Raw genomic sequence first — 14,481 nt, forward strand, 5'->3', positions numbered from 1 at the left:
ATCTTCCTATTGATGTTTTTAGTACTGCAACATATGCCAATTAGAGACTGACCAGTATCCATCTTTGCTTACTATGCTTGTGAATTTAGGCTATATCGAGGAAATATGCCCAGTATGCACATATGCCAATTAGAGACAGACAAGTTGCAGTCCTAAAAACATCAATAGGAAGATCCAAACAAACAATACTAAGTAAATTTCTTTTTCGGTTTCAGAAATTTCGGGCTAACAGATGTTGTGAGAAATATCTAAATAAAAAGGCAAGTACTAATTAAGGCTAAAGTTAATAAATATAAAAAGAGAACAAATTTAAGACATGAATTGTACAGTAAAGTTAGGAAAGGTTATCGTCAAAACAATACACAGTTCTGTTCTATCACATTTAATCAATATCAGTTATGTGGTAGATAGGAATAGATCAATATAAAGTAATTTATCATATTCCTACTAGTTTTCTTTATGGATTTCGATCTCATCTATTATGCAGCAGAAGCTATAGGGTTTCCAACTAACAATCCATCTTTGTATTCATAGAGAATTTGTGACATTGGTTAAATGAATCGTTCACTTATATCAAGTCCTCGCTGATTTGCATCACACCTACTGTTTAGTCTTGCCACAGTGTACGATCTGACCGTCAACGCCTACTGTTTTGATGGAATACGAGTTACCAACTTTAAAGGTATCCATTATCTTCCAATTAAAACATTCTTTTAATTAAAATTAATTTTTATAACTGAAAGATATTGTCCATTATTCAGCTGTATCAATGTAAAACTATTTAATCATTTACTTAATGTAGCTCAATTTACTTACAATTATATTCTAATATTACATATACTTTATCCTCCAAAGATCATTATGTTACTACTAATTATCTATTTATAATACATTCAAATGTATTAAATTCTATTTGTTATTATGATAGTTAGATAAAAGAGAGAACATGACAGGCATTTAACAAAGTAAAGAAGTTTATGTCATCATGATTGAAATTATACTCTTCAAGAAGAATAAGATCATTATTATTATTATCATCGTTTAAATATAGATTATAGATTTATAGTTATTTGACTATATAAGATGTCTTCTATTAGTATGATATTATACTCATTATGAATTGATGATTAAAATGTATTAATAACAGGTCATTGTTGTCTTGTTTCTGCCTATATATTAAATGTCATACTATCTTGACAGCGTGAATAAATAGATTGATCTGACATATATAACTGTTAGCATTTTTCTATTCTATTTGATTGATCATTCGAATTACCTGATCTTAAATTAAATCGATTGAATTTAAATTCAGGAGAACTTTGATGTAAATCAAATTATGTAATAAACCTTTAGATAGTAGAAGTCTTTGTTGATATTACATTGGAGATTAAAATAGCAATAAAATTTATCATACTTCAAAGCGTAAGTCAATTGAAGCTGGACCACCATGGAAGACGTGGAAGCACTTGACGGTCTTTTCGTCCTATTATGGGACTCCTCAGCAGTGCGCATCCACGATCCCGCACTCGCGAGATTCGAACCCAGGATCTACGAGTCTCGAGCCAGAGCCGTCCAATGCTTCCGGGTTTTCCATGGTGGTCCAGCTTCCATTGACTCACGCTTTCAACTATGAAAATACTAAATCTCCACGAAATCCCTTCCGATAATGAATAAAATTTATGCTGGAATGAGAGATTGTGGTTTGACATATGTAGCGACTTTACTACAACTTACTACTTATTCATTAAGAAAGTAATATTTGAAGATATATGTTACTTGAATGTTATGAATTAATTGTAGGGAATAACTGTATTTTGTATGAATATATATATATGTCATTAAATTTTCCGTTTGGACAACTGTAATCCGTACTTAAAATTGAACGATATAATGTCTTATTTTGTCATTAATAAGACTAGAAGGTGTGTGTGTTCATAAAAGTTTTTCTATTGGAAGAAAACATTGAATGAAACTAATTCACCTTACTTTAAAAATGGTATGGAGGTTTGCATTCCCACTTTCATATATAAGGAAAATAGTACGTGGATTACTGATGTACGTTCTGTATTTATGTCAACATTTTGTTGGTTATCAGTTCTTTAAGACAAGGTAGCTATCCAGATAAGGAACTTTTTAGTCTTGTGTTATCTGAGTTTGTAAATTCCTTTTTACCAATATCCCAACTGATTAGGTGAAGTATACAAATGAATGGTCAAAATTTAAGACAAGTAAGTTGATAATTTAGTTAACTGCCATTAAATAAATAAGAAATGGCTGTATCATATTTCATAAATATCCCTTCCGGTACATCAAGTGATGTGATACCGTAATATGCTTTTAAACAGATGAGTATTTTATTAGTATAGGAAGTCTGTGGAAATTATCAAATTATATAAATTATTTCACGAATTGACCTTAGTTAAGCAAACACCAAAGACTAGGAAGTATTGGATAACTGTTTTGTTCCAGTACGAGAATCTTCACCACTGTAAATCCATACATTTCCTAGGGGTTGAACCTAAGACTTTCAGGCGTCAAGGTAAGCACTTAAAATTTGGATCAGTTAGCATTCAATAGTTCAAAAATCTGACATCAGTTAATTCATGAAATCGCGTGATCGTCATCCAATGCCATTGGTGGGTAAGTGTTTCACTTCCAATATAGTTGAACTCAAAAGTTCACTCGTAAACTGTCACCACAGGGCAATAACATACTTAGATGGAACAGGTATCTAGTGTTTCTTGGTTTTTAGTAGTTGGCCAGTCACTATCAGTCCGTGGTATGCTTACATGTTTACATGTCACTCAATCAGTTTCACATACTTATAATATTGACATAAGTGACCTGAAGATGTTTATATTCTACGATAAATTTATAGAACGAAGCACTGTCAAATAACTAATACCTAATAGAATACTGTTTTTATTAGTTTCGAATCTTCAAGATATTCAGTGAGAAGTGATCTTTCATTCAATCAGTTTTGAAGTAATACAATTATCATTAACAGGACTGGATATTTGTCACTCTATATTATATAATACCTGTTGTGGTAGCTGAAGGTTCTTCCTTCAATTTTGTATAAGGTCATCTGTGTAGACCTAGAAAGTTTAAAAGGATAATAAATTACCTTCAGAGATGATTATTTATTATTTATTTATTTGAACACATAAATATTGGTACAAGGGGGCACCAGATATATATGTGCCACACAAAAAATTTTCATTTCACTTAATTGTGTGAGGGCTATGATACTGCCCGGGTGCCCAAATCGAAGCAGGTTCTGAGATGATAAAAACGATCTGTAGCTCAGGTGGATAGTTGTGATGGATTTTCAAAATTAGCTTCTCTCTAGTTTCCATGTCAGTCAGTCAGTCAGTCACAACGTGGAACTTCGTACGTACGTACATCAGTTCGAGTTGCCATACCACCTCAGCACAGAGATGCAGTTGGTCTAGTTCCAATGGCTACTCTTTCAACTCTAAGAATAACTTTTTAAAAGAATCATAAATACTTGACAACAATATTTAATCATCAATAACTTCCATCCTATTATTCATCATAATATACTCATAATAAATAAAAGAATACTGTTCATTATAACCAACTTACTCATATGTTTATCATCTACTAATTCACAACCAGTTTTAGATTTAGAAAGTTCATGAATAGTTTTTTGTTTTATTTGTTTTTTTGTTCCACTATAAATTAAATATTGTAAATAAGCTAATACAAGTATTGCTCCACAATATTGAGAGATTAGAAATATCTAGTAGATGAAATAGAAGAAATAAATAAAAGAAATCAAAGTGAATAGACAATACATAATACTACTATTACATAATATCGGTGAATATTGATTATCATAAAAGCTATAATTATAAATAGGTACTTTACTTTGTCCACCAGGGTGTTTGGTACCTGAGTGGTTGCGCCACAGGATTGGGCTGTACTGTTCGGGTTGTAGCGTTTAAGCCTATATAGTGTCTGCTTCTCCTATAGGGCGGGTTTGAGATGTACTGCTTGGGTTAAGGCTGGACAGTGTCTGGCTCTCCTGTTAAATGGGATTGAGCTGTACTGTTTGGGTTACCGCGTGAAAGTCTGGATGGTGTCTGGTTCTCCTGAAAACCAGTACAAGATTACCCTGGCCCATAAGGGTATATTATATAACTGTGAACTAACTGCTTAACGTTGTCCTAGTTTCAGTAATTTATTATACATAAATGACCTGCCTCGAGGTGAATTTTTAATAAAGTTTTAATACGTTGGAGGCGATTTTGTAGTTTAGGTGGAGTTTTGTTCTCAGAGCTAGATGGTTCGGTCTTGGAGCTTTCATTGTTCTTTTGAAAAACATCATTGGTACAAACTTCAGGTAGAAGTGAAGTGCTCGAATTTCTCCACATATGCGTTTTAGCTCATCCTGTCGACCTTGACGTTGATTGGTTATTGTTAATCTTGAACCTGTTATTGTCTACTTCTTTATTTTGATTGTATCTCAAAGCGATTTGAGTTTTGGTCCACTATTTGTCCATGATATTTCTACTTGTTTGATAGATTAGATGGATATCAATGTGATTGTTGATTGCTGACCAGTCTGGCATCAAGCTTCTAAAAATTCCCTGGTGCTTTTACTATTACCTTTATCCAAGATATTAACAATTTCGCAGTTGAATGCGTCCGCAATTGTCTGCATCCACTGAAATCAGCGAGGATATACCATGACGTTTGATTGCTGATTGATGTTTGCGCAAGCAAAGATGAAAAGGGTGTCCATAATGAAAGGTTAAAGATCCACAATAACCAATTAGGATGAAGATGGATTAGAGAAACCGCAACCTATATGTGGAGAAATTCAAACACTTTACTTCTACATGAAGTTTGTGCTGATGATGTTATTTAGAAGAACGATGGAAACTCTACGACTAAACCATCCAGTTCAGAGAAAAAACCCATCTAAACGTTTTAATAGGTAAAAAGTAAGACCAGTGAAACTAAAGAAGATATTGTATAGCTAATCGTTGAATGTGATGATAGATTATAGACTTCGACAAAGACAATATAGCTTTAAAAGAAAGCATAAGATTGGTGACTGAACAAGGTATAAGATTATTACAGAACTCAAAGTCGAAGAAAAGACAAAAAGTAAATGCATTTGTACTAGTGCGATCGATCTTAGGCCATGCTACCCAAAGTCTCCTGCTATTGGTTATGATAATCACACACGTAACAACTAGGTAGTCTCTATCTACCTACAGTGCTCAGTCTAACAGTTGACAACTTCGTGGACTGACCTTATTTCGTAGTTGGACCACTCTTAACCTTCTTCCAACCTATTTCTACAACGATTAATATTCCATTTCGAAGTGTGAAGTGGTTAAGTCCAAGTAACACATATAATTACTCTAAATATCAATTATCTTTGCCATCTCTAAATAAGATTGAATTAGCATAATATACTATATATGACTTACTTCCAAATAATACTTATGATCTGCTTCATAATATAGTTTAGATCTTTTCATACCAAATGAATCACATATCGGTAATACAAAGCCAAATATACACTGAGTTATAGCAAACATAAAAAGTAAACTGGCTGTCATAGATTCACTAAATTAAATAATTAAAAGTATATCAAAAGGGAAAAAATAAACAATTTAACTACTAGATGATAATGTTTCAAGGACAAATATGATAGGAACACAAACAAAATAAACGACAATCTCTTCTATAATTAAAATTACAATATATGCATTTAATATAGTTGAGATCATGAATCAATTGATGCTAAGCCACCATAGAAAACCTGGAAGAACTGGACGGCCGTTTCGTTCTAATGTGGGACTCCTCAGCAGTGCACATCCACGATCCCGCCTCGCAAGATTCGAACCCAGGACCTATCAGTCTCGCGTGCGAGCGCTTAACCACTAAACCACTGAGCAGCCCGGCATCCAACGGTGTTAATATCTAACTTCAACCAATCCACGAAATTGGGCAACCATTCACCATTGTCTTCAGTGAGTTGATATCTCCCAACAGACCTGGTTGAACTCCACTGGTTACTGCTTCCAACTAGAACTCCAGGATATGTATTGAAGATTGAAAATTTTTTCCACTGAAATTAATATATCAATGGGCAGTGACAAATATGGATGCATTTTTTGAATTCACTTATTGATAATTGTCTCACAATCCCTTATTTTTATCTTTTACCTATCAGGTTTATTAATACATATTGAATTATATGCATTTTTATTTATTTAACAGTAATTTATGATAATCTTGATAGTTGAGATCATGAATCAATTGAAGCTAGACCACCATGGAAAACCTGGAAGCGCGAGACTGATAGGTCCTGGGTTCGGATCTCGCGAGACGGCATCGTGAATGCTCACTGTTGAAGAGTCCCATGATAGGACGAAACGGCCATCCAGTGCTTCGAGGTTTTCCATGGTGGTCTAGCCACAAAACCCCTTCTGATAATAATTTATGGGTTGAATAATCGCATTTTATAATTTGGAAATCGAAATCATATATTGGATTTAAAAAGAACTTTCACTTCTGCATAGAACATAATTCTTGTTACTCATAGTCATAGTTGAATGGTTTGGTATTTTTTTCGACTTTAGTCTATCACTGATAAGTAGCAGTCTAATTGCAAACTTGGTTGCCTCTAGCGTTTATGGTGATTTTTATAGAATCTTAAGAAATCTTTCTAAAAGTTAGTTATAGTGAGCATACTATTTTAATTTATTTAGATGTTTTGTGTCATCTGAACAGGATGTTTATCATTGACAGTCATTATTATTTAATCCTGAAACAATGATGCAATAACTCCCTATCATATCTCTGTTTACTTAGGTTCAGTTTACTATCATAAATTACTGTCTAAAAGTGAATAAAAGGAATAATAACTATCTAAAGATTTAGTGACCAGATCTGATAACCTTTGGAACCAATGATTTGAATATTATGAGATGATGTTCACAAAACTACAGGATACGCAAAAACATAAAAAAATTCATTTGAAACGTAAACAAGTGGAGACGCTAATTTATTGAGTTTGTCTTTTCTCCTTGTTGATCAAAAGTTATGCGTGTATGTTCATCGTAAGGTGATTATTTCAATATTGTCATTTAGTTTTAGGATTTAGTGAACTTAGGCTGTAGTTAGAAGTGGGAACCAGGAATCACGTTACCTCTTATTTGAAACTTGCCAAATATTTACATCCGAATCCTGGTATTGATTTCGGGAACGGGACTCGAACTCAGTAGCTATTGGTGTAAACACCAATACTTCATCGACCTTGCAACTGGCTGTATTTCAAATTTATAAGCACACGAGAATAGAGAGACAATTCGGTTATGATGATCATACATCAATAACGACTAACCGATTTCCATCATTAACACTGATGATAGAAATTTACAAACTCTTACTAGTTAGACTCATGCTTGTTGAACAAGCTGGTGGCTATCTGGACACAGTAGCTAAGTGAATAAAGCGTCAATATTCCTCAACATCGTGGTCAGTGAACATTGTTCAATATACTACACTGTATCCCAAAAGATAACTGAAAAACTCTAGGTATAGCCATCCAGCATTTTCATTGTTGTTTTGTAACAGTAGTTGTGATTATTCTTCTTGTTTGAATGCTAATTCGATTTAATAAATAAGTCTGTACAGCTACATATTCAAAGATGAATTCAATATTCTTTACTGCTATACTGATAATTATATGACAAACGCAAATAGACAAAAAATGTAGGGTTTAGTAAATGCTAGTTCGTATTAAGTTGTTGCGTTTCACGTAAGTTATACAAAGACAATACCGTCAAGAAGAAGATGCATTTTGTACTGTTAGGAATCGATTAGTGGAAAGTTTTCAAACCATGATTACAAATACATCATAAATCTTAACAGCAAAGTCTAAGCGTAAGGAAACAACTCAGATCAAAAATCATTAGCTTTATTAAATGAATATAAGATCCTGATTTGGTCAATCAGCATATCATGTAGAAATCACAATTTATAATTTAAGCACTACAATCAATCTGTCTCTCTAAGCATATGCACATCCTGAGCAGATTGACTAGAATTTTGCAAACATTAACAAGTATTTTGATAAAGCTGGATAATGCCTAATAATTGAATGCAAGACGTGAGTTTTATTCTAATTGGAACTTGATCTATTAGCTCGGTGGGGAATGCAATTGACCTTTGAAGAGAAAAGCAATAGTATCATATCCTGGTCTGAACACTAAAACTGGAATCAGTCAGTCAGCTACAACGTAGGATCAGTCCAAGTTGCCATACCTCGTTAGCACAACATGATGAACGCCGAATTCGTAGAAGTAGTTACTTCAACGGTAATAATATATAAAAGAAAGATTGTGTATAAGGATTTTGTACAGGAAGATAAAAAGATACAAAGCAAATTTTTTCTCATAGTTTAAGGGAACACAGAGAATGTATGCTCCCACGATATTGTGATCGATTCTAAGCTATGTCACACTGAGTCTTCAATCATTGATTACGATAGTCACGCGGACCCCAACCAAGTAGTCTGCATCTACCAAAATGGCTCAGACTACAAGGTAATGACTTCAAGCTCTGATGCCACGTTTTGGTTTGGCCGATCCCTAATACCCTGCATCTACTTACCCGGTGATCCCAGAAGACGCGAGCAAATCTTTCTATGACATCTGTGATCAAATACTAGTAACTTACGAGTATTTTCTACTCTTAATGGCCACGTTTCACAGCCTTAAAGTAGAACAGAGCGAACTGCTGTGCAGTATACTCGTCAATTAATTGTTAGACGGATATCTCTTCTCCGCCAAAGGTTTCGTCAGACACCAACCCATTAGAGCTGATCAGACTTTCAAGATAAGTGAAGTTGTCGACGCGTTCGACTATTTCACACTCCCTATCCTTAGTTCAGGTGTTGACTCTACTAGTGGCCATTATTTAATATTACTAAATCGAATTATTCATTCTTTGTTTTTATATTTATTACTGTTAAGCTATGAAATTTTGTTTAATACAATTGTTACATTAAGGTAATAGTTTTTAAACACTTATCATTACACAATTTGTATTCAGTAGATGTTTGTTTAAATTTACTTGATATAAACAATTAGTTAAGTTTAAGTACAAACGCTACCACTATAGTATAACAGAAATAGATATAACATCCATATTTATGTATGTTTATGTTAGTCTATATTATGATTGTTTATAATTTTTTGTCATTTAACGACACCTAGTTGGAAACTATTGAAAAAAATTGATAACACTAAGGTGATATGAATTTATAGTTAGAGACTTAAGTAACAGTTTGCATTTATAACTAGATATGATTTCATGAGATTAGGACGTTCAGATATTGAATCTCAATCAATGAATCGTATTTCAATGGTTTACATGTACATTGTTCATTTATTTGTAATTCAACATTATTCTGATTTAGTATCAACGGTAATATATGAAGGTAATGATGACTAGAAAACTATGAATAAAACCAGTCTTCACAAAACCTTTTTTTAAACTAGACTATCATAGTTAATTATCTCATGAATCACTTCAAAAAGAACTTTTAGTGAGAAGCACTAATGGTTAAGAAATCTCCTAGAGACCTAAAGATCATGGGTACGGTTCTTGCTTAAGCAGCTAGTGTGTACCCCTTGAGAAGTCTTATAATAAAAAGGAACATCTTTCCATTTTTCAAATGTAACTTAACCGAGATCAATCATTGATGAGTACAACCTATAAATCCAATATATGTAATGACTAAGTAGTTACCATCTGAGTTTTCTTCAGTAGATTATCTAGTCGAGTATTGTTGAGGTGTAATTAGTCAATCAAGTAACATAGAATAAAAGACCGATTGCCCCCAAACGTCCTGGTACGGCCGAGAGTGGGGAGAGTCCGCTCACCTTCTCGTAATGCCCTCACATGACCACGTGCATACAACTACTGCCAGGAAAATCCTACTCAATAATTCTCGCACTACGGGTGTTGTTTACGAAAATGAGAGGACGAAAAGCTAATGTCCAGCGCGTTAACCGGGTTGGTGGACACGGAAAGTCCACCTAGGGAAGTTGGAAAACCGTGATTCCAAACCAATGGTGCACATGGGCTGGTTCCAGTATCCTGAGGGAACAAATGGCTTATGAATCAATAGTTGGTCACTGGCTACCATGGGACTGCATCTCCTTACGATGCTCCACTACCTTGTGGACTAGACCTTCAGGTCAAAGGCTCGGGGTATGGCCCCCTAAGAAAACCACCTGCCTCACTCTAGGCACCTGGGCAGTATCACAGCCCTCACACAAATCAAATGAGATTTGTGTGGCGCATATATATCTGGTGCCCCTTTGTACCAATATTTATGTGTTTAAATAAATAAAATAATTCATTATTTAAAGGAGACCTGTTTTTAATTATCTCTGAAATATTTATATAATTCTTATCACCTTCAAAGAGAAAAATTAAGGATATATAAGTTGAAAATGGAACGTTAGTTACTACTTATTTTATCGATAATTTATTGTGTACTTACGATTTGTTTACAATAAATTCATACAGAGAAATTTAGAAAATATTTGTAGTGTATAATAACACTTTTAGTATAGAATTGTTTTTGATGGAGTTTTGTTCTCTGAGCTGGATGGTTTGGTCGTGGAGCTTTCATCGTCCTTCTGAACGACATCATCAGTAAACACTTCGGGTAGAATTGTGGATATTTCTTTTCAAAGAAACATTTGAACATGTCCTAAATTTGATTTCTTTTTAGGCAAACTGATCAGAATAGGGGTTCGTGAAGATTATAGCAATTTTATTAGTTGAATTCATGAGTCGATTGAAGTTGAACATTATCACTGTTGGATGCCGGTTTAGAGATTAAACGTTTTTAAATGAGACAGAATGTCCTGGGTTCGAGTCCCACATGCAGGATCATGGATGCACACTACTGAGGAGTCCTATACTAGGACGAAACGCCCGTCCAGTACTCCCAGATTTTCAATGATTGACTAGCTTACATCGACTCATGAATTCAACTATTAAAATAATTTTATTGAGAACATTTATTTCAGGGTCACAATTTATCTTGCTGCATAGAATAATTTTTATTACATAATCACAAAGTTTAATATATGATTATTATTATTACTTCGTATAAATTTCAAACTTACTATTTATTATTGGCTTTAATTGAAACAAAAGGTGCTGATATACTTCTGTAAAAGCAAATAGTAATAATAATAATAGTTACATAATGAAAATGAAAAAATATTTGATAGAGGGAATTGTAATGAAGAAACTAATCATCGTCATAGAAACAATCTCAACTAGACTTGGTTTTCATAGTTGAAATCATGAGCTAGACCATCATGGAAAACCTGGAAGCACTGGACATCCGTTTCATCCTACCGTAGGACTCCTCAGCAGTGGACATCCATGATCCCGCCTCGCGAGATTCGAACCCAGGACCTACCAGTCTCGCGCTAGAGCACTTGACCGATAGACCACTGAGCCGGCATCCAACGGTGCACTGCTGAGGAGACGCACAGTAGGACAAAACGGCCCGTCCACAGGGCTTCTCCCGAGGTTTTTTTTCTGGTGGTCTAACTTCAATTGATTCATGATTTCAACTATGAAAATACTGAAACCTCCACAAAACCCCTTCTGAATAAACTTAGTTTATTTTATAAGTTTTATAGCTCAGTCAAGTACTTGCCTGATTTGCAATCTGAAACTGTATAATTTTAGAAAGAAAAACAACTCTGAAATAACTGATGAAACACAATACTATTTGAAGATAGTTTCTAGCATAAACTAACATCGACTAAATAACAGCTAACTAAAGTTGAGAGTATAGGACAGCCACATGATTTAATGTTATCAGGCTAACAACGAAAACTGACAGTCGTTGGTTTGATTCCATAAGATTAAATCTATGTATTTTATTCTGAGTAGTTCCTGTCTAGGATAAAAGAAAAACGTTGTCCAATGATTCATAAGTTTCCATAGTTTTCAATTTGACGTCAGTTTAATTTTGAAAACTGCCATAGGAAAAATCAAAACGCTGAAAGAGTTTCTTTACTTTTTTTACCTGAATTTATGATTTACCTTTGTTTAGCCATATCCCTTTCCCATAATTTTCTTAGTTTCATAAATTTCCATGATTTAGCCATTCGTCCAAATCGTTTACGATGATGATTTCGTTTGCTACGTTTTTTCAATGTTGACTTTTCTTTAAGTGGATATGTATTAGTTTGATCTGAATCAGAATTATCTGTGGAATAACCTGAATAAGCCATGATTATTATTATTATTAATAATAATAATGGTAATGGCTTGAACGATGAATAGTATTGTTTTAGGTAAATAAAGTATCCTGAATCAATGTCTACGAAGTGTTCCGCGTCAATACGATTACTGTTGAAATGTTTCGTCTGTTCGATTAATTGATTATTATAGCTAGAATCATTCTGATCATCATCATCATCATCAGAACCATAATGATAATAGTAGTGACAAGTTTATTAATTTTATTATTATTATTATAAACAATAAACCAATTGTGAACTTGACAATAGTAATGACTTGGTTATTTAATGGATATTGATTAATCAACAATAATGTGTATGTGTATTACAATATCATCTGGATTGGATGAAGTTAACCAGTAAAGATATTCATTCTTAGATGAACTAATGTAAAGATCGGTATGAATTAGAATAATGAATAATGAGAATCAGTTACTTATTAACTGATATATGTGTGTACAAGTAATCTGTAATATAAACAATATCATAAATATTTTAGCATTTATAACTATGCTGATATTAAGTCAATAAATGTACATCGAATTACTGTAAATTTTATATTGAGAGCTCTCAAAAATTCTTTGAAGAGATTTGTAGATACTAGGAGAAAGCTAAAAACCATTTAGCCTTAACAATGAACAATGGAAACTTGTTCGACACATTCAGAAATATGCAGGATTGTATCGCACTCTCATTAAATGTGTTTCCTAGAAGCTTGTAGTGAAAAAAAAACTGGTTGTGGACAGTCGAATGTACTTAGGCAAAAATTACAAACTACCTCATTAAATTCTGATAACCATATAGTAAACAGTTAATTTGCAAAATAACAATCAATTGTCTCAATCTTCACTGTTCCTTCGGCAAATATCAGTTCATCTTCTCTGATTATTATTGTTCATGAAGTTTCGTACCAATTGCGTTTCATTTTAGTTCTTTCCTTATCGGTTTTCTGCCAAAATACATTCTATGTCTGACCATCGCCATATACTACTTATATGGATATAAGCAGACCACACTACAAGTTTTCAAAATGTTAAGATCACCCCTAAATTAATAAATACTCACGTGCATAAACCAGATTGAAAGTGAAGTATTTTATACTTCCTACCTCGTTTCTACCGTTTGAGGCTCATATGCAGGAGTAAACTTAGATACTACCAACCAATTAGGAAGTTATTAGTAGTTGTTTCAGTACCAAATATGTTATTTTCCCAATCATGCAACTGATACAATAAACGTAACTGATACTGATTTATTTTACTTATTAATTATATATGTTAACCGCATTTGCAGATGTCGTTTTTTAAAACACCGACAAAGAACTTTATATTTTAACTGGGATCAAAAAGCCAAAAGGTGGAATTCAGCCATATATAGTATCAGAGAGTTACCTGCCGATGATATTAGAAGATAATCACATAACATTATGAATTTATTGAAGTTGAACGTCAGTTGATTGGTTCAAAATTTAGGCAAGCGGGGTGAAACATGAAGGTCATGGATTTGATTTCGTGTGAGAAGTCTCATACTAGGACTCAGCAACTGTCCTATGCTTCCTAGGTTTCAGTGTTCATCCAACCAATATCAACCAATGATGTCAGTAGTAAAATAATTAATTAGAAATGTCTCAACAAAATTCCCAAGCGACAAAAATATTCACATTTTATACAGTTTCTTTGACTGGTGATCACTTGATGAGGTAGTGAAAGTTCATTGACTGAAATCGTTAGGATATGTACTACATATGCATGACCAAATTCCACTTTGGTCCTCGATTCTCGCTAGTATTGTAGTAGACTGAAAAAAGATTAGGAGACCCAAACCAAAATGTGTTATTAGTCGATGGAGTCGTTGACTGTTGCTCTAATTCATGTTAGTAGATTCAGGCAAACTAAATAAGGTTAGCCTGACAACCACAACCAAAGGTTGGAGACTTTGGGTGAAATAACCCAGAATCTTTCTCAATAGAGAATATGCATTCATAATTCCTCTCTCACTCTATTTTTGATTCCAGTACCCCTTCATATACAGCTTTCACTCTGTCTTTTGAAACCATATTTACAAGGTTTCTCATTATCATTACTTCTATAATATTTCGATCGCTTTACAATAAATTATGTTTATTTAATGTCTTTGTGCTAATGTGATA

General features: G+C 33.6%; 1 protein-coding gene across 1 annotated transcript in view; it reads right to left on the bottom strand.

Annotated features, from left to right (window-relative positions):
- Smp_179570 (otopetrin, putative) overlaps positions 1 to 12,323 on the bottom strand; it is a gene marked incomplete at both ends in the record, with an annotated part of 29,459 nt that extends 17,136 nt beyond the window's left edge. The window contains 4 exons of the mRNA XM_018790521.1: positions 3,610 to 3,766; positions 5,469 to 5,607; positions 11,196 to 11,240; positions 12,133 to 12,323. Of these exons, the coding sequence (XP_018647409.1) occupies positions 3,610 to 3,766; positions 5,469 to 5,607; positions 11,196 to 11,240; positions 12,133 to 12,323 (532 nt within the window). The remainder of the gene's footprint in view (positions 1 to 3,609; positions 3,767 to 5,468; positions 5,608 to 11,195; positions 11,241 to 12,132) is intronic.
- Positions 12,324 to 14,481: the final 2,158 nt, after the last annotated feature.

This window comes from Schistosoma mansoni, assembly GCF_000237925.1.
Source record: "Schistosoma mansoni, WGS project CABG00000000 data, supercontig 0284, strain Puerto Rico, whole genome shotgun sequence".
NCBI classification, from domain to species: Eukaryota; Metazoa; Platyhelminthes; class Trematoda; order Strigeidida; family Schistosomatidae; genus Schistosoma; species Schistosoma mansoni.